This window comes from Mercenaria mercenaria, chromosome 10 (genome assembly GCF_021730395.1).
Source record: "Mercenaria mercenaria strain notata chromosome 10, MADL_Memer_1, whole genome shotgun sequence".
Classification (NCBI taxonomy): Eukaryota; Metazoa; Mollusca; class Bivalvia; order Venerida; family Veneridae; genus Mercenaria; species Mercenaria mercenaria.
In genome coordinates, this window is record NC_069370.1 from 20366525 (window position 1) to 20394397 (window position 27873).

General features: G+C 34.1%; 2 protein-coding genes across 5 annotated transcripts in view; both read right to left on the reverse strand.

Annotated features, from left to right (window-relative positions):
- Positions 1-27873, reverse strand: part of LOC123559700 (heat shock 70 kDa protein 12B-like) — an 88992-nt gene that overhangs the window by 12616 nt on the left and 48503 nt on the right. Inside the window, exon 1 of one of the 4 annotated variants that reach the window (XM_053552443.1) lies at positions 2813-3890. The exons of the other annotated variants lie outside the window; for them this stretch is intronic. Coding sequence (XP_053408418.1) covers positions 2813-3064 — 252 coding nt within the window. The 5' untranslated portion in view covers positions 3065-3890. Of the gene's footprint in view, positions 1-2812; positions 3891-27873 lie in introns of those variants that run through there. 4 annotated transcript variants of the gene reach the window in all.
- Positions 10803-27704, reverse strand: LOC123559728 (heat shock 70 kDa protein 12B-like). Its single transcript, XM_045351776.2, has 5 exons — positions 27419-27704; positions 24377-24676; positions 22931-23152; positions 12226-12382; positions 10803-12019 (listed from the first exon to the last, which is right to left on the reverse strand). The coding sequence occupies exons 1-5, from the start codon at positions 27518-27520 to the stop codon at positions 11082-11084; spliced, it is 1719 nt and encodes a 572-aa protein (XP_045207711.2). The 5' UTR covers positions 27521-27704; the 3' UTR covers positions 10803-11081.

Consider the following 27873-nt stretch of genomic DNA (forward strand, 5'->3'; position numbering starts at 1 on the left):
TTTCTCAAGTTAAGCACAACAATACCCTATGCTCGCCTAAGTTTGGTATGGAAAATCCGTAAAATTAAGATTTTGCAAACATCTTTCCCGCACAATTTTATCCAGTATTTTGTGGTAGCAAGCCTTCCAGTACTTTCTGTACTTTGATTAGATATAAGGCGAAATGTATGTTTGTGTAAAACAATAAAAAATATCTCTTACCGCGTATAGAAGGCGTAAAATATCTTAGTGTGGCTTTGGCTTTCCACTACCGTCCATGAACAGGCTCAAACAAACCGAGCCTGTAACATTTTCGTTTTTGTCGAAATGTATGTTTGTGTAAAACAATAAAAAATATCTCTTACCGCGTATAGAAGGCGTAAAATATCTTAGTGTGGCTTTGGCTTTCCACTACCGTCCATGAACAGGCTCAAACAAACCAAGCCTGTAACATTTTCGTTTTTGTCGTGTTGGGCGACCTGTGAAGTTTCCACTTTTTTTCTATTTGAAAATTCATAACTTCCAATTATGTTGGCAGGTTTGCAAATGTAAGATAAAAACTACATTTAGTCCCCTACATGTACTGGGTTCAAAGGATACATGAAAATACTTTTTTCCCTGTACGTTTTTTATGTTAATTTTGTCATATTTTGAACTAGAAAGTACATAGATACAGGTCCATAGCTAAATATTTTTAAAGTTTGTGATATTTCGAAATGTACATATTAAATTGGTCAAATAAACCGTTTTACTTTAACATTAAAAATACTGTATTTGTAAGTCTAAACGGTATATACGTGAAATAATTAAGATAAATTAAAAAACGTAAGATGTTATTATGCATATGAATGTTGATTTTTGTAAGGTCAATGGCGGATGGCTCTCCGACCCCCAGGAAGCCAGACGGACGGGGAAAATAAACGGGGTTCCCCATTTGCGGCACGAAGCTTTAGAAAAATTGTTTAATAATCAGTATGCATGGCCGTTTCTCAATTGCTTTGTGGTACGTCTACTATAATAGGCTGCCGTGCAAACTGTTAATGTAAAGTTGTTTTTTTTTTTTTTCGTTCTTTGTTTAGTATTCGAAGTTTACTTTACTGTATAGTAATTGTATTTTCGTAATTTCTAACTCATTATTTTAAAATAAATACTGCCTGGGTTGGAAATTTTCAAAGTAATTAAGATTGTTTTAATGTCTTTCGTTGAGCATAAATTAACCATTAACATAATTATTTCTTCATTTCTTTGTAATTCTTCGTGCTTTATTATACCCCCACAAAACGAAGTGTGGGGGTTATTGGTATATAGGAGTGAGCTTGCCGGTCGGTCGGTCTGTTGGTTTTCATGGTTTCCAGACGATAACTCAGGAAAGGCTTGACCGATTTAAATAAATTTTGGTACACAGGTGTAACATCAGAAAATACAGGTCATGGTCGACTTTGAGGTCAGTAGGTCAATGGTCAAGGTCACAGTGACTCTTAACAACTAAATGGTTTCCGGATGATAACTTGAGAACGCTTAGGCCTAGGATCATAAATTTTGGTACATAGGTGTAACATCATGAGATACAGGTCAAGTTTGACTTTGAGTTCAGTAGGTCAAAGGTCAAGGTCCAATGATCGGGAACAGTAAAACGGTTTCTGTATCATAACTTGAGAACACTTGGGCCTAGGATAAAAAAATGTGAACACAGGTGTAACATGATAAGATAAAGGTCAAGTTTAGCTTTGAGGTTAGTAGGTCAAATGTGAAGGTCCAATGGCATGAAACAGTTAAATGGTGTCCGGTGATAACTTGAGTACGCTTGGGCCTAGGATCATGAAAATTGATAGTGAGGTAGGTCATGACGAGTAGATGAACCCTAATAATTATGAGGCTAGTAGTTCAAAGGTCAAGGCCACAGTGATCCGGAACATTTAAAAAGTTTTCGGACAATAAATTCAGAACGCTTGGACCTAGGATCACGAAACTTAATATGGAGGTTGCTCATGACCATCAGATGACCCCTATGGAATTCAAGTTCAAAAGGTCAAAGGTCAGAGTGACCCTGAACATTTAATCCTTTTCCGGACAATAACTTGAGAACACTTAGGTCGATGATCATGAAACTTCATAGGGAAGTTGATCATGACCAGCGCATGACCCCTATTGATTTTGAGGTCAGTAGGTTAAAGGTCAAGCAAGTTCGGTTTTGACATTGGCTTAGTTCTGTGACAAGACCATATTGTGTAGGTATAATTCGTCACTCCTGTGACAACTGTAGGTGAGTTTTAATGTTTGTTTTCGCACTTATTTCATATTAATCGTATATTGTATATCATTATTTTACAGTAAAGACAAGGTTCTGTCGGGCCGCCGGAATGCCGCCAACCTCAGGAAGATTAATAAAAATGGTATTCTTGGAAAGGTAATTGATGTCCGGAAATGTGAGGAGATGTACGTCAGTGGATCATTGACCTACAGAATTAAGTCTACATGTTGTATGCTGAATGTGGCTTATTTATCTTACATTGTATTTAGCGTGTATTACTGTTTCCAAGTTTAAATGGCATTTTCATGATATATATTTTTATTCTCTTACTGATCGGCACATGACATTTAGTAACATTTTCATGTAAAATTTGACCTGGAAATGTATGACAACTCTTGGACGAGTTTTTTTTTTAAAGTTATATAGAAGTGTTTTTCAACGGGAGATACTTTATTCTGACAATGATTCTTTTCTAAATGAACGTATCAAGTTTTCGCAAGTTAGAATAAAGATTTTAGATAATGTCATTCAAAGTTTTCATTTTATACAGTTAATGGTTAACAGGTACTTAGACGAAAATACCTTTGTTGCAGCCTGCCTCATGAACTGTTTTGCAGGATCGGACCATATCGCTGGCACTGTAAGCACCCAGTGGATGTCGGTATCTGTTATCATCCCAGTCAAGCGCTGACTGACAACAACCATCAAATCATCAACCATAAACTTGATAGACATTGCAAACACATCTATAGCCAGAAGTTCCTTTCCCATTTCATCCTTGACTTTAGTTTCTTTCGTAAGATGCTTTGATAAGAGTTTTGAAAAATAAAGCATAACTGATAGTTTAATACATGTCACTGTCACGGCAAGCTTGTGAGACGAAGAGGCATACAAATTGTCAAATAACAATAAAATTAAACATTCAAAGGAAGAATATATAAATAGACTTACTGATAAGAATTGGTTGTTGTTTTTAGTCCGCCGACATCTGTTAACATACTAAGATGTGTACATTAATTTGTAAAGGTTATGTAAATTAAATGCATATACAAAGAATATGATTATGCATGCGTTTGACCGGATATCTTGCACAGTCAATGTTTGGCTCTTAAAAAAACAGCTGATCTTTTCACGGATGTAACATTGTTATTCAAGCATTAACCTCCGTCTACAAATGCTTTGATGAATACTAAAGTTACTAATCGGATAGGAAACCTGTAAACATTATTTCGTTAAGAGAAACAATTACGCCACACATTTTTAAAATCCATTGGCGGGTGTCAGAGTTATAGACGGGATAAGACAAAGACAAAAGCGTGACATCGGCATTGGGTCGCAAGCCCGGATCTTGATCACTCATCTCCTTCTGTGAAAAATTTGTACCAGGTAAAATTACAATCTCTTAATAGATCACAAGCGGACGAACGCAATCTAGTTCTATATCTAAAAATGTGGACAACAATATGATCAGAGGTGTGAAGCTATATATTTCATACCTATTGATGTATTTTAATTTCTGCATATATAATTATCAGTACCTTCCCATGTGTGCCGAAAAGTAGCATTTTGAACCTTCTAAAATAGTAATACATTTTGTGCTCATCTTTTTCTGCTAATTCCATGTATTGATTTTCTGCATCATAACCAAAAGCATGAAAAGTGACTCCATCTGGTTTTACCAGCAAACAAGTAGGTGTCTTGTCTGTTACTAGAGTTCCTGGACCGGAATGCCAGTGTTTTACTTCGGCATTGGTTGGGTCTCTTTCATAATCAGTTCGAAATGAATAGGCCCAGCCTGAATATGTTGTTCCAAAATCTATTGCCGCGACAATCAGGCGCTGAAATGAAGGAAGACTTTAAAAACTGACAGTACCATTTGTTTTGTTGTTGAGTTTGAACTATGTATCTTTATATGAAACTATTTTAACATAAGAGCGGGTGCAGTTGTTAACTGACAATCCAGAAGTTTCGTGTTATCCAGATAATTATCTTAACAGACCAAACATGCGTGTTAGTGCCCACTACTGCCACGCCATATTCACATAGATAAGATATTGTGAAACATTTCCTTATAGGCAGCGTTCCTAAGAAATAAATTTATTTTGAAGACGACATAGTCGAAATCAAAACCTTTAATATTAAGCATTTGTGAAAGGACTGTTATAAAACTTTCAGGATATCTTAGTTCTGTGAAAAAAAACAAAAAAAAAAAAAAAAAAAAAAAAACATTTCAATTGTTTTCAAAACAGTAATGTGCACAAGTTTTACAGTGGGAAAAATACATTTCTGGCCATAAAATTTACATTATTGGAGATATTTATAAAAATCAATGATCATACAATAATCCGAGGAGATCTTTAAAATGATTTATCGCTCAATTTGGATCTTGCAAAATAATGCCGCAATACACGAAAAGGCCCATTACGGATTAGGTAGATTACACATTAATATTGATTTGACAACGAATTGAAGTAGAAATACAATAATATTTTCAAGTCTTGTAATGCTCTACCGTAAATGTTTCAATATATGGACAGGTCTAAATGTACAAACCTATATTTGATTTTTGATTCGTCACATTAGGTATATGACTTCGGATACAAATCTAAATTTTTCAAGTCTGTGAAAATCACAATTGATAAATCAGTGTCGTTTGAGCTGACAGTGTGGGAGTATATTGTAAAGTATATTTGTACATCTACATTCACTTTATTTTTCCATATTTCTTTTGTGCGATTAACGCTTTAGAAAATGAAACAAATTCGAGAAATAAAATATCATATGAAAACAGGTAATAAACGCGTTATAAAGATACGGGTTTTTTGTTTAATCTTTTTTTGTCAAAAAGCGATATTTGCTGTCATGACAAATGGAAAATTGGTATCGTATTAATAAGATCAAGTTTTGATAGATTATTCATGTTAAGTAAAAATAACAATGACCTAAAAGAAGTAAAGAAGCGCTTTAAAGTTGTGAAGAAAATCAACATTCTACAAGGATTTACTTGTTTGACTAGTATTCAATGTCAGATATATGAGATTCTGCACAAATGAAGCACTTAAATTGTTTGGACTCAACTATTAGCGAGATATCGTAACGATATGTTTGTTGATATTTTAATACTAGTAATATTTTGAAAATGAACATTTCCGTCTTACAATGTAGGTTTGTTGACATTTTATGCATAACATATAATTATAAACATAAAACATCAATTCTTTTTAATAGACGGTATATCTGCTTGTTTCTATCCATTGTCTTAAATTTTTTGTTTTCTAAAATTGGATTATCTAGTTGTATTTTTATGTAGTCGAAATGTGCCAATTCAAGGAAGATATATCCATGTTATTGTTCAGAAACTCGGGATAATAATTTTGTGATAACATATAAGTTAATAAAATATAAGTTGCTTTCGAAATATCGGTTTTAAACGGTCATTATATCTCACTTTAATAGATGCAATTCTCACTATGACAAAGTCAGTCTTAAATAGCACACGGTTTATTCTAGAATTGACTTGTGCATTTTAAGTGTTCCAACATTGCCGGCCATTATTGGATTTTTAAAATGTGCAGGGCAATTCTAAAATGGTCAATATTCTCCATACAGCGCGTCACATATAGAATGAAAATTGAATTTAAAAATCTGTAAAAGATACATGTAAACAAAATTATTTTACTTTGCTTTTTTCTTCTTTATTTACGTTTTAAAACTTCTTTAAAATTTAAAATGTCACTCACCATCTCGTAATATCTTTCTCCGTCTTGTTCTGAACGTTACTCAAGATATATAATTATTTACAACTAGTTTCGTTTTCGAACGAAAACAGTCGCGGTGGCCTAAGATAACAAATATATCATAGCCCATCTTAAATTACGTTATCAGCCAGTAATGTATTACATTGTATTTACCAACGTCCAATTTAGTGATATCGTGTTCTTCAATGAAATTGACCTTTGTGGTCCCTAATATATAATCTTTTGATATATAATGATAACAGAATCAGTACTTATAAAATAGGAGCATGCTGTTCATTGACTTTAAATTTTAAGCAATACTATTGCAGTATCGAACCCCAGTGACCTTGACCTTTGAGGTATCTGACAGTATTCCAAAAGTAAAACAAGTATTCAAGAAACAGTTATGGTTCTTGCATTTTTCACTTCCTCTCTATCCCATTCATACTTACATCATGTTGACTTCCTCTTTGTGCAGCCAAAATTATTGTTTTAATTAAATGTTAAAAATGTAAAAAATATTAAATACAAGAAATAATATTTTAATAATTTTATAGATATAAAAAACATGTGAAATTATGTCTTTTGTGCTCTTTGTTGCCATTCATTGCCATACGTCATTGCGTTAAATGTTTGAACACGTGCGAAAATAGTATATGTTACTTCACGTTGATTGTATGATCATTAAAAACTGCTGTTCATAACACGGATTATATAAAGCCTTATCATTTAATTCAATAAGTGTTTAAAGCAACGAGTTGCAAAATATTTATAGCTTGAATACTGACATTATAAACAAATGACAAGGACGTTAAAGCATGCTTCAAATAATCGGGTCATATTTGTGGACATTTCTCGTATAATCCAAAATAAGGAGAAGCATCTAGATAAATGATATAATAGAATTGTGTTTAATGAATAAATTTGTAAACATAAAATGTATAACATTTCTCTGGGGCAAAACAGTTGTTTAAGTTTTTTTTGTTTTATTTTTACCTGTAATTACTTTTTAAGACCATTCCTCAGTCTATCAAAGAACATTTTTTGCTAAATCTTTTACATGCAATATTACACTGTAGGTCTCTTTAGCAGAATTTCTCTTAATCATCATTAGTTTCTAGAAGATGATGCCGTCCAGCTGTTGAGATTAAACTGTCTGTGGAGCGGATTATGCCTGTATAACCAAGTTTTGCAAGGACTGAGTTCCTTTGCTCATTTTCCTGCCAGTAAGATAAAGCATTCATTTCTCAACTTACACGTCTTACATCAAAAAGACTTTTCCACGACATAGTGACTTTGCATATTATACTACGCCTTTCGCAAACGTCTATGAACTGCCAAATATTTTACAATATCACAACATTTATCATAATATTACAGATGTAACGTTTTTGGAAACCTTCATTAAACTATGACATGTTCTGACAACATCGGGATACGTGTAACAAGCTTATTAAGTCTGCCATCTTCTTTTTACATGTCAGTGATACAATATTCTTAATTAACAAAATAGCACATGTAAATGTATGACGAGGTTGATTGCACAAACTGTAACACGGCTTGGTACCATAATAAATTTGCTTTTGACTCTGCAAAGGTTCAACATCAACGTACTTTAGAAAAAAACAGAAATGAATCATTCAATACATATATCAGTTTCTTCAAACACAGTTTATTTTTCAATATTGATATTATGACAAGTATTTTTTGTATTCTCAGCAAAATCAAGGTAGTTACTGTACCCACACAGTGTACAAGTAATGTATACCTACCTGCATGCTGGTTAGGATGACACTGTATCAATCAAGGATGTAGATGTGGTGGAAACTTTGGAAAATAAAGTCCTTGCACTTGTTTCTGTTGAAGTTATTGTGATTTTACTGTTGGAACAGTTTGTAAAAGCTATATACGTAGTTACTTGGCATGTATCAACACTTTGTATGCAGCTAGAAGGGAATATTAGGAGACAAGAAAGTAATTTTGTTTCGTCGTTAGAGCAAAAATTGTATTTCTATAGCAACGGGCACAGCAAAAAAAATGCACAAAAAATACGGCTTCTCGATGATGAGAAAAGTCTTTGGGTAATATTCAAAACCGGGTGTGCTAGGCAAAGAACAATAATGATACTGCTATGTTAGTTTTTGGCTATCACTGAAGTAACTTTGACGGTACCGTGTACTAGGCGCAAGGTCCTTTAAGTGGGAAATAAGGGATGTAGAGCATGAGTAACGTCATACATTATTACAGCGTCAGACGCTGTCACCGCTATCGTCCGTCCAAAATATTTAAATCTTTCAAAATTACTCGAGTTATGTTAAAAATAACTTATGGTGCAGCTAGAAGGCAATAAGGAGATAAGAAAATCATTTCATTTTGTTGATAAGAAAACAAGAGTGTCAAGATGGCCCTAGGTCGCTCACCTGAGAAACAAACTATAACAGTGTAAACATGTGTGACCTAGTGATTTTATGGAAATAAATCTTCTGACCGATTATCATTAAAATTGGAGCAAAAATCATAAGTATAAACAAGTATTTTCTTCGATTTGACCTAGTGACCTACTGTTTGACCCCCAGATGACCCATAATCAAATTTGACCTATATTTCATCAAGGCTATCATTCTTACCAAATTTCATGAAGATCAATTGAAAAATACAGCTTCTATCGAATACACAAAGTTTTTCTTTGATTTGACCTAGTGACCTAGTTTTTGACCCCAGACTACCCATATTCGAACTTGACCTAGATTTCATCAAGACAACCAACCTGACCAAATTTAATGAAAATTCAGTGTAAAATTGCATCCACAAGGTTTTTCCTTAATTTGACCTAGTGACCTAGTTTTTGAACTCAGATGACCCATATTCGAACTTGATCTAGATTACAATAAGGCTATCATTCTAATAAAATTTCCTGACGATCAGTTGAAAAATACAGCCTCTATCGCATACACGAGCTTTTTCTTTGATTTTGGATAGTGACCTACTTTTAATTCTAGATGACCCATATTCTAATTCTATCTAGATTTCATCAAGGCAATCATTCTGACTTAATTTCATAAAGAGATCAATTGAAAAACACAGCCTATATCACATACAAAAGGTTTTTCTTTGATTTGACCTAGTGACCTACTTATTGACCTCAGATGACACATTTTCAAATTCGACCTAGATTTCATCAAGGTAATCATTCTGACTTAATTTCATGAAGATTAATTGAAAAATACAGCCTCTATCGCATACACAAGGTTTTCTTTCGATTTGACCTAGTGACCTACTTTTTGATCCCAGATGACCCATATTCAAACTCAGCCTAGATTTCATCAAGGTTATCATTCTGATTTAATTTCATGAAGATTAATTGAAAAAATACAGCCTCTATCGTATACACAAGGTTTTCTTTTGATTTGACCTACTTTTTGACCCCAGATGACCCATATTCAAACTCGGCTTAGATTTCATCAAGGTAATTATTCTGAGTAAACTTCATGAAGACTAATTGAAAAATGCAGCCTCTATCGCATACACAAGGTTTTTCTTTGATTTGACCTAGTGACCTAGATTTCAACTCCAGATGACGCATTTTCAAGTCAGGCCTAGATTTTATCAAAATAATTATTCTGACCAAACATGAAGATTAATTGAAAAACACTGCCTCTGTCGCATACACAAGGGTTTTGTTAGATCTGACCTAGTGACATAGTTTTTAATCCCAGATGACCCATTTTCGAACTCGGCTTAGATTTCATCAATATAATCATTCTGAATAATTTTCAGAAAGATCAATTGAAAAATACAGCCTCTATCGCATACACAAGCTAAATGTTGACAGACGACAGACAGACGACAGACAGACGACAGACAGACAGACGCCGGACATCGAGCGATCACAAAAACTCAAATGAGCACTGCTCAAGTGACCTAAAAATATACTAGTAATAATTTGCTATGGCAAGTCCAATGCATGCATGAACAAATACGGCTTCTGTAGTAATGTGAAACATACGCGAGTTTCATGGAACCAGGCGTGTTAGGTAAAGGGCAATAACGATATTTTTGTTATATTTCATCTGGCACTCAATTAACTCTGAAGCTGCTAAGTGTGCAATGGCACCCTGTCTCCATTTTCTCCACCCCCTTAAAATTGTTCGGGCAAATAACGCTTGCCAGAGTAACAGCTTCGATGTAACAGTTCTATGCACATCCCTTTTAAGTGTGCGATAAAACATGGATCTGTTCTAACATATATTTTCAGCGCTAGATGCTGTCGCAACAAGGGTCGAGGGTTCAAAGAGAAACACTTACATATTTGTCTAGTTCCGATTGGCTCATATTGTACGGCCGGTTCTAATTTGTAGATGAAAGGACGACATGGCACGAGAGCATGTTTGAATGAAAGGAAGACTTATTTTGAACATTATTTGTATGGAAAATTATTCATGGTTGCTTCTTGCATCTTTTATCAATGTTGGTGCTACATTTGAATTTTATATACTAAATGTATATAATAATGATCTTAATATTAATTTGCTTCGGTTTAGCACCGTTTTTTTATTTCAAGAGTACTTCAGATAATTAATGTTCAGGTCTGCAAAGTTTTATTATGTTTTTTTTTTTTTTTTTTTTTTTTTATTTTTTTTTATTTTTTTTTTTTTTTTGTTCTTAATTAGATATAACAACAAAATAGAATATTTTAAAACTGGTTAGAGTATTTCTGTTTAGTTTTATAATAAATTTTAACATTTCAGAGTTTTATTCTGTTTGGTAAGATGAACATTTTAATATAACATTTTATTCCCAATATTTTAGTTAAAATAACAACTACAACGAGGCTTCAACTATGCAGAGGATAACTCTAAAATGGTGAATGGTTTGTCTGTTTTTCACTGTCATAACTATTCGTTCTTTGTCTTTAACAGATCTACATAAAATGTATTTATTAATATGTACCATACTCTGTTTTTGTTATAACTGTCAAATTGCCAGATGTTGTCATTCCATTCGAAATACTGTTGTACTTACAACTTTATTCCCAGTCTTTTCATCTTCCAGTTCCATAATGACTTCTGTGCCACCAAGTAACATTGACACGTCCAGGATTTTCAACTAGTTGCTCAAACTTTATTTTCATTTCCCCAAGTTTCAAGTTTTGAACATCTTTCATCATCTACATATAATGGATTTTTCTCATTGGATGCGTATATTCTGAATAACATTGATCTTTGATTGCTGTGATTGTTGTAATAAGTCCCTGTTATTTGCGTTTCACCTGTTTTCACTTTCGTATCCTTTTCAATAAGTATATCAAAGACATCACTACATGTGTCACCAACATTATTCTTCTTGCGTCTATTTTCTGGATGCTTCCCCTCAAGAAATGACACACATATATCTGTACCATATGTATACCGAAGTAACCTTTCGGTAATTGATGCCGGGTTGTAACCGAAGATCAGTGCACCTCTCAGCACTGCGGATGATGCTGCATGTGGAATAACTACCTGCATTTCAGGGAAGGCTAATTTGATTGCACGTTGCAACAACGGGGACTCCGAATACCCTCCAGCCATAAGAATGGTTCTAACATCAACCATTCTTTCATCCTTTAGCAGCCTTTTAACATGATCAACAGTGTTATGTAATGACTCCTGAAATAATGTTTTGAAAACAGAATGTGATATTTTCAACTTGTCTCTCTTTATTTCTACTGCCTCTGCGTATGTGGATGCTGCTATTGCATCCTTGATTGTCATGTGTGTCTCGTTTAAAAAGATTTCAGTGAGTGACGCAGGAAAATTCATAACTACTTGCGTCCCTGAACGACTTCCTGCTTCTCGTTTTTTGTATTCAAACTCACGGATCATATAAAGCCAGTCTTCTGTTTCCGATTGTTTGAAAGTTCTGAATACAGTTTCACCAACTAGATCACAGATAAATTTTTCAAATGCCTTATCAACCATGGTTCCTCCCCAGTCACCTCCATTTGCAGCTCTGACTTCTCGTAAGGTATACTGACTTTGAACTTCATGGACCGTGATATCAATCGTTCCCCCTGTAAATGTCAAACACAAGTCAGATAAGTTTGGTGTAATTTTCTGTATTTTATCACTTCCACTTATGTCTTAGTAGTATGAGTTTGGAACCAAAAAGCAGAGAGAGAAATTGAAATCATGAGGTCAGAATGTAACTCAAGTAGAATTAAAAATCAAATGTCTTACATCTGACCGAATATCTTTGATGTTATATAGATTGCTTTACCTCCAGCATCGAGAACCATGTATTTTGATCCGGTCGGAAGTTCGGAAATCAACAAATTATCGCCACTAAGCATTGCCTCTATAGGTAGATGACGACAGTATAATGAGGCAGCTTCCGGTTCAAGGACTATTGTTAGTCTTTCTGTAACTATACCAGCCTGTATTAAAGACATTATTACATTTTTCGTAATTTTATTTTTAAAAATACAAACCTGGAATTCAAAAATACAGTATAAGTTAGGTCCTGTCATGTCCGGTTCAGATAAGCATTTAACTGGTTTATATTTCGAAAGAGTTGTATTAATATCTAAAATCAATATAGGGATGAAGATCGATGAATATCTCTGAACATGGTCGATTTTATATGTACATGTAACTGCAATTTTGTTTTGATTCCTGAATAAAGTCATTTGTCGAATATATTCATTAATGTACCGTTGCCAAATTCATCTACTTTTACTTTCTTCATGTAACTTACGACTTGTCAGCTTTAATCAAAAATGGAGTACGAATGGCTAAATAGAAGTGCCAACTTTGACTCAAAATGTAAGTAATAAAAATTTAAATCAGAATCAGATTACAAAATATGGATATATTTTTGTTATTTTTAAGCAAGAGTAGGGTCATGTAATACTGCTACCTGTATCTATATGATTTGGGACTCATGTCAAATGTCGCAACATGCAGCATAAATGGGTGGTCGCTAGTAAAAGAACTGAAAAATGTGTCTTCAAACAGAATTTAGATATAGATTACACAGCAAAACATGGTACAACGGCTTTTCAATTGTTACATCCTTTACAAATATCAGCAGTAATTATAATTAGGTTAGTATTAAATAATATTAATATACAGGGGTGACTAACTCAAAGGTCCCTTAAGTCCTAAGGTAGTCATAACATCACCTTTTCTTGCTCGTTGGGATTTGTTCGATAAACTCAATATTCTCGTAAGATACAAGATACTTTAAGTAATGCCGTATCTTAAGGTAAAAAGGAATTGTACCTTATCTATATCGTAAATAGATAGAAAATTGAAAAGATTAAGGGTTTTTCTAAATTATGATTAATTTTTATTTATAAACTAAACCCATTCCTCTTGTTTTTTTAAATTGACATAAATGTAATTTCCTAAAGATTTTGTTGTGTTTTTTTCTCATCTGAATGCAAGGCAACTATCATAACCCTCATGAAGTTGCCTTCATACAAATCCTAACGTCTGTAGAATATTAAGTATTTTTAGTTGATATTATATAACTTGATATTTCATATATAATACTGATAATTTCTTCTGTCTATATAATATAGTACTGATAATTTCTTCTGTCTTATGTCATATGACCTACACTTTACCGGTACGCACTTTCAATAAATACTCTGAGACTCTCTTTATTCTTATGGGGGCTTCCGCCCCCACACCCCCGTTTTCCTTTTTTGTTAATTGAATATATTATTATTACAATTCATTTAAATGATTGTAGCAAGCACACTTTCCCTTATAAAATCCTAGCATGAAGTGCGTACCGGTAAAGTGCATTCTAGTCTGTTATATATTTTGCTGTAAATTAATGCTGTAGGGAGCTTTTCTACATACTCGAAAGACTAGACTATTGTTGTGATTAATACGGTCTAACAAGTATGCACTTACTTCTTACTTACAATTAACAGAGGGGCCTACGTGGCCGAGTAGTTAAGGTCGCTGACTTCATATCACTTGCCCCTCTTCGATGTGGGTTCGAGCCTTACTTGGGGCGTTGAATTCTTCATGTGAGGAAGCCATCCAGCTGGCTTACGGAAGGTCGGTGGTTCTACCCAGGTGCCCGCTCGTGATGAAATAATACACGGAGGGGCGCCTGGGGTCTTCCTCCACCATCAAAGCTCGAAAGTCCTATAACTGATGACCTATAATTGTGTCGGTGAGACGTTGAACCCAACATATAAATTCAATTAACAGATGAAAGGAACATAGTGGATTTCCTTGCAAATTTACGAAAACAGTGCTACCTATCTACCTAATGTAGAAAAAGTCCACCTTTTTCGAAACCTAGAAGAACTACAGCTTTAAAACTTTGCACACTTGTATGTTATTATTAGATGACTAAGTAGGCCAAGAATCATAACTCTGATATGCATATTGCCAGAATTATGGCCCTATTTGTACTACGAAGATTTGATTTTCTTGGTTTAAAGTTTTGTTAAGGTCCGTTTCCCCCAAAAAACTATGAGCTACAGTTTGAAACTTTGCACTCTTGGTAAACCAAGAACCATAACTCTAACCTGCAATTTGTGAGAATTATGGCCCTTTGTGTACATAGAAAATTTGAATTTCTGGGTTAAAATCTTGGATTAGGTTCACTATACTTGAATACTATAAGAACACTAGCTTTGAAACTTTGCAGACTTGTTTATCTGCATTAGATGAATGCGTAGATCAGGAGCTATAACTCTGATATTCATTTTGTCTGAATTATGACCTTTATGTGCTTAGAAAATTTGAATTTCTTTTTATTTAGGTCCACTTTTCTTGGATTCTATAAGAGCTATAACTTTGAAACTTTGTACACAAGTTTATTATTATAAGATTAGTATGAAGGCCAAGAACCACTGTCTCTTGCTTTTTGTCAGAACTATGGGCCCATTTAACTCAGAAAATCAGTATTTTTTGGGAGTTTTGTTTGTTTAAGTTAACTTTTTCTGAATACTTACTACGGCTTTGAAACTTCATACATTTTGTTGTCATAACTCTTTTCTTACATAGTGTCTAGCACCTGCAGACGAGCGATGGCACACGCAGGTGGTCCTCTTGTTATCTTTAGCTAAGTTAAAAAGAGATATGTGCAAATTATGCGTAGTATTTTCTCTATTTTATATGTTCTGCATTTTTATCGTATTGTGTTATATTATAAAGTAGGGTAATAAATTTATATTGAATTACAAAACATTTTTTTATTTTTTTTCAAAGATCTTAATAAATCTTGATAACCGGGTACTTATCATGCACACAAATGGTCCCAGGAAATTCAGAAGATAACTAAACTGCAAACATATAAAACGTTTAAACGTGCTTTCAAATATAAGGACTATGTTCTGAAATATGAACGATCAGTTTACCGCTAAGATTAAAGGCAGGTAGATATTTTGGTGAGCGACCCGAAGATAAACTCTGCAGATTATGTAATGCGCGAGTTGTGGAGAACGAAAGACTATGGGCGGCGATGACCGCCAAAATTAGTAAATATACAATCCATTCATAAACAAGTCAGTCAGTGCATAGCATTTCAACGCCGTCTAGTCTAAAACTCCATCCCGTTCAATATATTTGCATTCAACGCATTGTATATTGAAACCATTTAATGCAAAACTTCATTCCATCCATCTAAACATGGAACGATGCATTGAAAAACTTGTTGCGATGCACCGTAATATGAAATCATCCAACAAAACATGACACCATGCAGCTCAATGTGAAGTCATTTAACACAACATGAGTACGTGCAGTGTAAAATGAAATGATTTATTGCAACTTGACGCCGTCTAATGCATATTGAAACCGCTTTGTGTAATTAAGAGCGGTGTATTAAAACTTGATGCCATGCAGTGCAATGTGAAGACGTTTAACGCAACATGAGTTCGTGCAGTGTAAAATGAAACGATTCATTAAAGTGTGGCACCGTCTAATGCATACTGAAAACAAAGACAAATATCAAACAGGGAATGCCACGTACCAAAATCGGAGCCTCCCCAAAACGAAACCTACAGCACGCAGACGTGCACACCACAAACACACACACACACATACACAAAGCCAACACACGAGGCCAAAACGAACAAACAAAGGAACACACACACATACACGCGCACACACACAAAGCCTACACAAGAGGACAAAACGAACAAACAAAGGAACACAGCGGGGCACCGCCTTGGAACGGTCAGTGACAAAAACACCACTGGGGAGCTTAAACCGGTTTATGGTGCGCACCCAACCCCACTCTTACCCCCACCATGTTCCAAAAGCGGCGTATCAAAATTTGATGCCATGCAGCCAAATGTGAAGCTGTTTAACGAAAGACGAGTACGTGCATTGTAAAGGGTTAATAAGACTATCAGTTCATAAGTTTGACCTGTTATAAATATAGGTTCTGGATCAGTTTTACATAAGAATATCTGAAAAATTGTCCTAAAACCGACCTTGTGGTAAAATTCTAACATTTAATTTTAAACAGTACCTGTGATTTATCTAAATATTGAAAGGGACCTTATTTTCGTGAAACATCTTTCTTCTAAATAACACTGAATTTGTCTCTTTTAAAATGCTACTAACAACAGTTGTTCCCTCGGGTGTTTGCGTATACCGATCTGATTTTCGCTCATCGTTCATAGAGTCGTCACTGTTTTTCCCCTTATTGTCCTTTTTATTTCCTCCCATTTAGCAGATACTAGTGGAGATAAAGTTAATACTTGTATGAAATCCAGGAAACTGACTGTCCAACTTAAATGAAATACTGTTTAGAAACGGCATAAGATCTTCCGCCCCACCCATCCCCGAATAAAACAATAACAAAAATACAAACAAAAATTGACAAAACATTGCACAGTGAAGTACATGTAATTTAGACATACTGATAAACATAAACATGTTAACATTTATTTTATAATTTTATAATTGGTAATTAAGTCGTGAAATTTTTAGTGTTTGTTAATTTTGTCATTATTATTTCTATTACTGAGTCTGTTTCACGAAAAATACTCCTGACAAAGCTTAAACTAAGAAGAAAGATGTTTCACGAAAATAAGGTCCCTTTTAATATTCAGATAAATCGCAGGAAGAGTGTTAAATTAAATGTTAGAATTTTACCACAAGGTCAGTTTTAGGACAAATTTTAAGATATTCATATGTAAAACTGATCCAGATTCTATATTTATAACAGGTCAAACTTATGAACTGATAGTCTTATTAACCTTTTACAATGCAATGTACTCGTCTTTCGTTAAACGGCTTCACACTTGGCTGCATGGCATCAAATTTTGATACGCCGCTCCAAATCACACAACATGGTTTCAGTATGCATTAGACGGTGTCAAGCTTTAATGAATCGTTTCATTTTACACTGCACGAACTCATGTTGCGTTAAACGTCTTCACATTGCACTGCATGGCATCAGGTTTAGTCTCCCCGTACATTCAATCAGGGCTGTTATATTTCGATCTTCTCAGATCGTTCAGCACGACTTTTATGTCGTGTTACTGGTACTGTTTAGTTTCCTAGCATGAACATTTCGGCCTGGGTGGTTCCAATACTCCCGCTTTCATAGCTTTGGGTATTGTTTACTCACCCCTTGGATATGGTGCCTGCTTTTTAATTTTGTCTTTTGGCAGTTCCTGTGATATGCAGGCTCCATAACCTCAGATCCCCTTTCTAAATTCCAGTTTGTTTAGTTCTGCTCATTGTTTTCTCGTTTAGGGCAAACCCATTGTTTTAACTGGGGACCATACGCCGCTTTTCATGGAATTACACACTAGTGTAGCATTGAAGGTTCCATGTGCACCGCCGTATGAACACATCTGCGGATGTCTCTAAATTGTTTTTTTGTACTTTTAGCATGTGTAAATGTTGAGTTCTGCTCAACCCGGGGCTAGAGGGCGTGGACGGTAGCATGCATTTCCACTACCGTCCATGAACAGGCTCAATCAAACCGAGCCTGCAACATTTTCGTTTTTGTTGTGTTGAGCGACCTGTGGAGTTTCCACATTTTCTATTTTAATACACCGCTCTTAAGGAGGTAGGTTACCTTGTTACAAGGGTAAATTCAAGTTAGTTTAACCGCAGCATTTGTTTGTATTTCGTGTAATATGAAGTTTTACCTGCTACAATCTCAATTTCGTTTGTCTCTGTCCCTTCAAATTCAATTTTTATCTAGGTTTGAAGAACATGACCCTCTAAAGGTATTTCATATTAAAAGAAGAAGGAAAATACGGATATTTAACACTTTTCAGTGTATTTTAGTTTCATTGATATCCGTAGAAGTCTGCATAATTGATAATTTTACTAGTATGCACGTTAGCTTTCTAATATAAGCTTTAAATGCATATGTCGCGGGGCTCGTGTTTCCATGGTAACGCATTTTCTCTCATTTTTAAACAATTATGTATAAAAATAGGGGTTTTCGACGGCTTAAGTGGCATTCTGTTAATGACTAACATGGAATATTTGGGAAATATTATAAGCAAAATGCCATGCACTTTACATGGTACCCTATTTTTCTTAAAGTTTACAGTAACCATGGCAACAGAGATGTTTAAAATAGCTTATATCTTGCTTTTTGTCGTAATTTCTTATAAAAAAATATTGAATAAGATTATCTTTCTAGTTAATGTAGCTTTAAAACATATTATTTCTAACGTAAGTTATATTTTCTTGTTATTTGCATTGATTCAAACAAATTTCACAGCTTAGAATACATACGGCAGTACCCCTCGCCTGGCATTTTTCATGGAAAAATCGTTCAGCATGCTGATATTATTCTAATGGATATTGTTGAAATGAAAATAAAAAGCCGAAGTTGTGTTTCTTAAATAGACCAGTGTCAACGCTTTTGAATTTTACATTTAGATACATAGGTCACGGGCTTCGTTTCCATGGTAACATCAATTAAATTTAAGGAACCACGTTTTTCTACTGAAATTTGAACAGTTTTAGATCTTATTTTTAGTATATAAGTAACAAATTATCCACGGAACCTGAAAAATAGGTATTACAAATCAAACTGCTAGATTTTTTATTTGAAAATGGCCGTTACAAGTAACCTTTCATCCAACTATATTCCAAATAACATTGGTTACCATCATCCATTTTCTTACAATCCGCATAACGTTTCAATATAACTACATAAAAGAAGCAAAATATTGATGATTATTCAGAGCTAAAGATTCATAACAAATATTTCAGCAAATATTTGTTATTTGAAGATAGTTAAAATAAAGAAAATGCACAGAATTACGTACTTTCAAGATAAAAGCTATTAATTTTGCGCGGTAACTGACACGTAACGTCATGATGTCAATGACGTCATTTTAAGGCAACATTGTTTTGAAGCGTTTCTGCGGCAATTGATTCATTATTTCTGCATTATTAAACCATAAAGTATCAGATCGGAGGCAGGTTCATGATTTGTTTTCAGGAGAATGAATATACAAACACATTTAATTTGTCGTAAACGTCGTCGTAAATCGTCACGTTAGCTTCCGGTTGGACATGCGCACATACAAATATGAAGGTAACCTACCTCCTTAATTACACAAAGCGGTTTCAATATGCATTAGACGGCGTCAAGTTGTAATAAATCATTTCATTTTACACTGCACGTACTCATGTTGGCTTCACATTTAGCTGCATGGTATCATGTTTTGTTGGATGATTTCATATTACGGTGCATCGCAACAAGTTTAGATGGATGGAATGAAGTTTCGCATTAAATGGTTTCAAAATACAATGCGTTGAATGCAAATTTATTGGACGGGATGGAGTTTTAGACTAGACGGGGTTGAAATGCTATGCACTGACTAACTTGTTTATGAATGGATTGTATATTTACTAATTTTGGCGGTAACCGCCGCCCATAAAGTACACTTTATATTTACCTGTGAACTCGACAACAATATAAGAAGTAGAACATTTGGTGATTTGTTAGGCAATACTGATTTCACTGATATGACATTGATTGACAAAATGTCCTTGTGCTTAATTCCTATAGAATAATTTAATCATTAACTGTATTTATACTGTACAATATATTCCTTGTTGTTTATTTTGTGTATAATTCTGTCGCTCTTGTGTATATTTTTAATATATAGATGATCAGTTACAAACTGTTTTAGTACAATTAACAACCTATTAACTTTTTGCTGATCACAAGTCTCGCAAAGAAATATAACTCGACTTCTTTTCCTAGTAAACACATTATTGTTAGCCATTAATTTCACACGTATATCATACGAATTTCATTCATTGTTGACTTTAAGGCCCACTGGGCTGGATGCTTTTTAATATGTCTAAAAAGCGATATTTGATTATATTATAAGTAAGTAAGGAAGTTAGTAAGTAAATGTTTATTTATTAATGTGACATGTGCAATTTATTATTATTATTATTATTATGTCAGATTTATATAGCGCCCTTTTCATGATCAATTTCACGTTCAAAGGCGCTTTACATAGTTCAAATGCAGCCACATATGCAGGGTGCATCCTCTACTAGTACAGACAGAGAGCGATCTGACCAGAGGGGCAGAGTGAGACAAAGCCCCCACGACAGAGAGATCAGAAATCAGATACAGGCTTATCCGGCTAACTTAGCGTAGCCTGGTTCTAATTTTTCCTTAAAGATAGGACAATTACAATGTTTAATTTTTATGTACTTTTCACACTTATGGTATCGTAAGTCGAACACAACATACAATGTTGATAAGGTATGCTTTGAGTTATCGAAATAGCGTTGCCTAAGGGTAAGTTCACATGGAAGCTCTAGGGTAGAGTAGAGACCGACACTGTACTCGATAACCCATTTGAACGGTATAAGTTAGTACACCAATCATACCTTCGCTGTTGAAGAGCTGAACTCTGCAAACATCACGGCGTGGTAGAGTTTACTGGTTCCTTGCTTTTCATCACAGCGCTCAATGTGCAGGTAAAAAAAGTTTTATATTTTCCAGGGTCCAACTTTTGATTGGTAGGTTACTTTACTGGTGGGAGTAGGTATAATTTACACAACAGCCTACCCTTCTCTAGAGCTTCCGTGTGAACTTCCCCTTAGTGTTACCTTAACAATGTCGTAAATAACCTAGGCAGTGTAACTAAAATACAAACTTCAAGTAAGACCTATCAATTTCAGATATATGTGTAGCTAACTGCATCAAAGTATGTAGACTGAAAAAAAAATTTTAGATATCATTTTTGTGATAAACATTTTTTTTAGCTAAAAAATTGATCCCGGGTAAAATATTTGGAAAAACTGGAGACAACTCCGCTATGACTTTACTGTAGGCTTAGGTGGTACCCCATGCAAACTATGCACTTTTTACCTCTAGACAGGGAAAAAGCATGCATAATTGCCACAAAGATTAGCAATCTGAATAGAAAATTGTGTAAAGATCAAATAATTTAATGCCCTGGGAGAAAGTGTGACATTTTCTGTGGTGAAATTTGTCAACAAACAGACGATTGTTTTTTTTAAAAAGTCAAAACCCACAAAATTTCACAAGGTAAAATATGTTAAAAAGGCTATTGCTGGAAAGAGAACAATATCTATTACCCATATATATGCGTCAAAGTATGGGGAAAACGTCAAGAAATATGAGAAAATCAAAGAAATCAATTTCAGGACTGTTAGATGTATGACTGTCTTATCATGCATGATACATTTCTCAGATCGATGTACTTGGCTTTTATGTGGGATGTCCTGATACAGGAATTAATGTTCGGTATATCATGTAAAATATGCGCTATTTTAATATGGTGTAGCACTGAAACTCGTCTTATACAATCGCTAAAGCAAAATCATGTTTCTTTTGCAATACATGCGTTTCATCGTGATCTTGATTTAGCCTACATAGGGATATGCGAAAAATGTGGTGAAATTTTGAGACAGACCTGTATGTTTTAAATGAAATTAACAATCATCTGACAGCTGTCACACATAGCTAGGTCCATTTTAAAAATGAATTCTTCCAAGAATTTTGTTTTATCTGACAGGTAAACACTAAGGAACATCCCTCAAACCTACAGCTGAAATTTGGGTATGAACACATGTGTAGTAAGGTACGTTTATGTTTCTATTAAAGCAAAAGTATCTCCTTGAAAATGCCACCAAAATGTCAAGCTTAGCTCTACAAGAAATAAATACAGGAACTGGCTTACATAAAACAAGAAAATGCCAATTTAACTTGGAAAAACTGAGGATTTCTCTTTCCTTCATCATCACTATAATTGCTGCTTGTTTACCTGTTAAGTAGTTTCATATCTACTCAAACTTTTTAAATGGATGTTTAAATTAAAAAGCCATTCAGAAAACATTAAATGAGCTTAATCATGAAAAGAAATTACATTTCGACGACACACGGTAAATATTTTTATATAAACGTTGTTAAAATGTACAATGTATGAATGGGTATCCTGAAGCCTTTTTAAACGTAATCATAATTTTGGCACTTCCGTAGAAACATCATTTCTTGCATTATCAACATATGCCTTTGCTTCAATTATACCCTTAACACTGAAATATAGAGAGAGATTTTGCAAAAGAGAGTTGAACTCCAGACCATGCTCAAATAGCCGGTTCAATTACTTGAGAATATGCCATACTTTGGTTTTTGTTACAAGAAATATGGGGAAGCAAATGAGATGATAGTTATATATTCTCCTGGTAAAACACCTCCTCATTGAAAATATGATGATCAACAAATTACAAAATCAACATTTATGTTAACACTATAATTGCAGTTTTGAATGAAATCATTAACTGTTCAACAGATATAATAAATAGTTTTTTGGCAATTAGAAGAAACGAGCATCATATTTGCTTGAGATTAAACGAGTATATTTAGCGTGTTTTTGTTTTGTTTTGTTTTTTGTTTCTTGTTTTATTTTCAGTTCTTATTTAAGAGTCCAAATACTTTATTGTCAAACTATGAACAAGATAGACAAGAATACCTTTATTGCAGCATGCCTCATAAACTGTTTTGCAAAATCGGACCATATCGTTGGCACTGTGAGCACCCAGTGGATGTCGGTCTCCATTATTATCCCAGTCAGGCGCTGATTGACAACAACCATCATATCGTCGACAATAAACTTGATAGACATTGCAAATACATCTATAGCCGGAAGTTCCTTTCCCATTTCATCTGCGATTGTTGTTTCTTTTGTAAGGTGCTTTGAAAGAGTTTGAATAATCATATATTTATTATGTATTCCTTACTTAGTATAATGTTTTAAAGTTTTTTATGACAACATCTTACTTCATTTGTGAGTTAAAACCTATTAAAGCTTGCTCCTTTTTAGATATTCAAAATAAGAAAACACTAATGTAATAGAATTAATGTGTCTTTATTTTTATGCATGACCGTGCTTTAAGGTTTGTAAATTTAGTTTGGAAAGGCTGCGTGATCCTAATACACTGTATATAAATTACAGATGTACATGTAGGTCAGTGGCACTACTCGAAAACCAAAAGTGTGTGTTTTGTCCGAATTATCCTGCGCCGTCTTGTGTAAGCGAATATGTTTGGGTCTTACAGTTAAAAGTCTACATTTTTACGGATGCTACTTTGATTCCATCATGGAATAACCTCCGTTTGGCAATATCGAAATTCTCTGGTGAACGGCAAGATAATGAACCTGACATGAAACAAATTCTGTAAACGTTTGATCTCCAAGAGTTATCTTTGTCTTTGGGAAAGAACATCGGCCCTCCGCATTGTTTCCTTATGATGAGCATTTGTACCAACTACTAGTAAATTCGCTTGATGAATTGCACAGGTTCGGACTGGACATTAAACAGACATGTAAACAGTTGACCTCCGAGTTTGATATTGACAAGGAACACAGACCTTGTATATTTTTGACATAGAACCTAGAGTAACGAGCCTTCGTCTTCCGCGCGAGTCATGTCCGTACTTCAGGTCATTTGTATCAAGTTACATAAATTGACTGAGCTGTAGACTATAATTTATCAGGCCCTGAAGAAATGTGATATACAAATTAGGCTTCAAACTTGTGTCATACGCGCGGAACATCATCTCGATATTTAGATCATTGAGCAAATCAATTTAGAAATCCCTTGATGACAGCAGAGTTATGGACTGGACAAAATACTTGTCAACCTTTAACTACATCCAAGTATGACCTTAACCTTGAAGCTAAGCGCACTAAACTCGTGTGCGATACATACTTTCGTTATGAAAACGTTTGTGCCAAATAATATTAAAATCCATTGGTGGGTGGCGGAGTTATCGACAGGACAAAGTATTTGTGCATTTAAGTAGGAAGTGGTACCTACATAACCTGAGTTGTCGTTTTATATTTTATATAAGAATGAATACATATTAATTGCTGTATACTTCAGTATTGGCAAACATTTCATTATAATTACATATACCTTCCCAAATGCTTTGAAAAGTAGCATTTTGAACCTTCTAAAATAGTAGTAATCCCTGTGCTCATCTTTATCTGCTAATTCCAAGTATTGATTTTCTGCATCATAACCAAACGCTTGAAAAGTCACCCCATCTGGTTTTACCAGCAAACATGTAGGTGTCTTCTCTGTTACTAATGTTCCTGGACCGGAATGCCAGTGTTTAACTTCGGCGTTTGTTGGATTCTTTTCATAATCAGCTCGAAATGAAAATGCCCAGCCTGAATATGTTGTTCCAAAATCTATTGCCGCGACAATCACGCGCTGAAATAAAAGAAAACTTTACAAACTGACGGTGCTCTTGGTTTTACATTTTCTGCACAGGCCAACATTTGCTTCTTTCATAATTCACATTTAGTCTCATTATTATATAATGCGAAAAATTTTAATATTCAAATAATACTTATTACAAAGAAACAGTCACTTTATTTGCATCAGCCTTTTGATTCAAAAGCCATTGAGTACTGTAAGTTTACAAATTATATAGAATAAAAGACTAGTGGCTAGCTAGTCGAGAAACAGATTCGGGGGAAATGTTTTTTTCTGGAACGTAAATTTGAACTGCTAAATAGCCGTTAAGAACAAAATCTTAAAGTGGATTACAGAAAAAGTGTCGTTTACCTTTTCCAAATTTCGATGGCAGGATTTGATATGGACTTCAGATTCATGAATGAAAATATTTTTAAAAAGTAATGGCGTAATCATTTCTAAAATATCAGAATGGCTCACTTTAAATTGAGTAGACTTGGAAGTTTGCTCACTATATGCATGGATTGCTGACGTCAGACAATTAAGTCTAACATGTGTTATATCAGTCAATAGACTGACGCCAAATGAAATGATAAATATTTATTCCAATTATATTAATCTACTATATAACTATGATAATAGCATTAAATAAATTTACTATACATGAACTAATTTTCGGGAACTGTCACGCAAGTCAGGTCAACATAAGCCAAACAAATAATCGATAACGAACTTGATATTCAATCGGATCCCATTTTAACTGTCAATCTATGGTGGCGTGTATTTGCCTATTTATGTAGGAAGATACCACATATCCAGTCATTATCTGGCGAGTAGAAAAGTTTCGTGTTATCCAGATAATTATCTTAACAAAACAAAACTGCGTGTAAGTGCCCACTACTATCACACTGTAGATAAGTGGATATTGTGATATGGTTTCCTCATAGCCAGTTTTCCTAAAAAATAGATTATTTTGAAGACGGCAGAGACGAACTTGAAACCATTAATATTTAGTATTTGTGAATTGACTGTTATAAAACTTTCAGGATATCTTAGTTCTGTGCAAAAAAGTATGTTACATTTCAATTGTTTTCGAAATTGTGATTTTGCTCGATTTTTACAATGGGAAAATACATTTCTGGCCATAAAATTTACAATATTGAAGATATTTAAAACAAAAATACAACCACCCATGGAGATCTTTTGAATGATGCATCATTCATTTGGGATCTTGCAAAACAGCCGCAATACACGAAAAAGTCTGTTAGGGATTAGGATCAAAAATTAATTTTAATTTGAAAATGAATTGAAGCAGAAATAGAATTATATTGGAACTGATTTTTTTTTCATTATACGGACAGGCCTAAAATGTACAAACGTTCTTTTGATTTTTGATTCGTCACATCAGGTGTATGACTTTGGATGCAAATCTAAATTTTTTAAGTGTGTGAAAATCACATTAATAATGTAGGACTATGTTATAAAATACTTTTGTACGACTCTATTCATTTTATTTTTCCATATTTCTATTTCGTGATTAGCGCTTTAGAAAATAACATAAATAACAGAAATAAAATATTATATGCAAAACAGATAATAAACGCATTATAACGATACTGTTTTTTTTTTTTTTTTTTTTTTTTTTTTTTTTTTTTTATCGAAAAGCGATGTTTGCTCTCCTGACAAATGGAAACGTGGTATTAATAAGATAAAAGATGAATTTCTGTAGATTGTTCAATGGCATGTAAAATAAAAATAACAATGACCTAAAAGAAGTAAAGAAGCACTTTAAAATTGTTAACAAAATTAACATTCTATAAGGATTTACTTCTTTGGCTAGTCCTGAATGTTAGATATGCGTTATATGAGATTCTGCGCAAATTAAGCACTTAAAATTGTTGGGATTCAACTATTAGCGAGATACCGTAACGATATGTTTGTTGATATTATAATACTAGTATTGAACATTTCCGTCATACAATATAGGTTTGTTGGCATTTTATGCGTAACGTATAATTATAAGGGGGCCTCCGTGGCCGAGTGATTAAGGTCGCTGACTTCAAATCACTTGCCCCTCGTCGATGTGGGTTCGAGTCTCACTCGAGACGTTGAATTCTTCTTGTGAGGAAGCCATCCAGCTGGCTTACGGAAGGTGGGTGGTTCTACCTAGATGCCCGCTCGTGATGAACTCGTGCACCATCAAAACGACCTATAAATGTGTTGGTACGACGTTAAACCCAAAAAATAAATATATATCATTTTAAACATTAAAAAATCAATGCATCTTAATAGAGGCCACATCTGCTTGCTTGTTTCCATTGTCTTAATTTTTTTATCATGGATTATCTAGTTGTATTATATCCATGTTATTGTCAGAAACTCGGGATAGTAATATTCTGATTAAATATAAGATAATAAAATATAAACTGCTTTGGAAATATTGGTTTCAAACACAGTCATTATAGCTCGCTTTAACAGATGCAATTCTCACATTGACAAAGTCTTAAATGCGCACGAATTATTCTAGAATTGACCTGTGCATTTTATTCCAACATTGCCGGCTATTATTGGATTTTTAAAATGCATGCGCAGGGCAATTCTAAAATGGTCCATATTCCCCATACAGCGAGTCACATGTAGACTGAAAATTGTATTTAAAAATCTGTAAAAGATACATGTACGCAAAATGATTTTATTTTGCTTTTTTCTTCTTTATTTACTTTTTAAAATTCATTTAAAAACTAAAATGTTACTCACCATCTCGTAATATTTTTCTCCGGCTTGTCCGTACGTAACTGAAGATATATTATCATCTTTTAAAGGAAAACAGTCACGGTCGCCTAAGATAACAGATACCATAGCCTACCTTAAATTACGTTATCAGTCAGTAATGCATCCAATTTAGTGATACCGTGTACTTCAATGAGATTGATCTTTGTGGTCCCTAATATATAATCATTTGATACGAGTCAGTACGTATAAAATAAGAACATGCTATCAATTTACTTAAAATTTTAAGTAATGATATTGCAATATCGGACCCCGGTGACCTTGACATTTGAGGTATCTGGCACTATCCCAAAAGATGTATGTCAAGTGTACTTGACTTTTACTATTGACTGTTGTCTCAAAACTAGACCCTTCAGTAGCAGAAAAAGTGTTTGCCTAGACGTTGATTTATTTATTTATTTATTTATTTATTTGGGTTTACG

Coding starts and splice junctions, on each gene's coding strand:
- LOC123559728 (XM_045351776.2), bottom strand. CDS start 27,520: ATGGTATCTGTTATCTTAGGCGACCGTGACTGTTTTCCTTTAAAAGAT. Junction 23,153..24,376: donor TTTTCAAAGCATTTGGGAAG/GTATATGTAATT, acceptor ACTCTTTCAAAG/CACCTTACAAAAGAAACAAC. Junction 12,020..12,225: donor CATGGTTCTCGATGCTGGAG/GTAAAGCAATCT, acceptor TGACATTTACAG/GGGGAACGATTGATATCACG.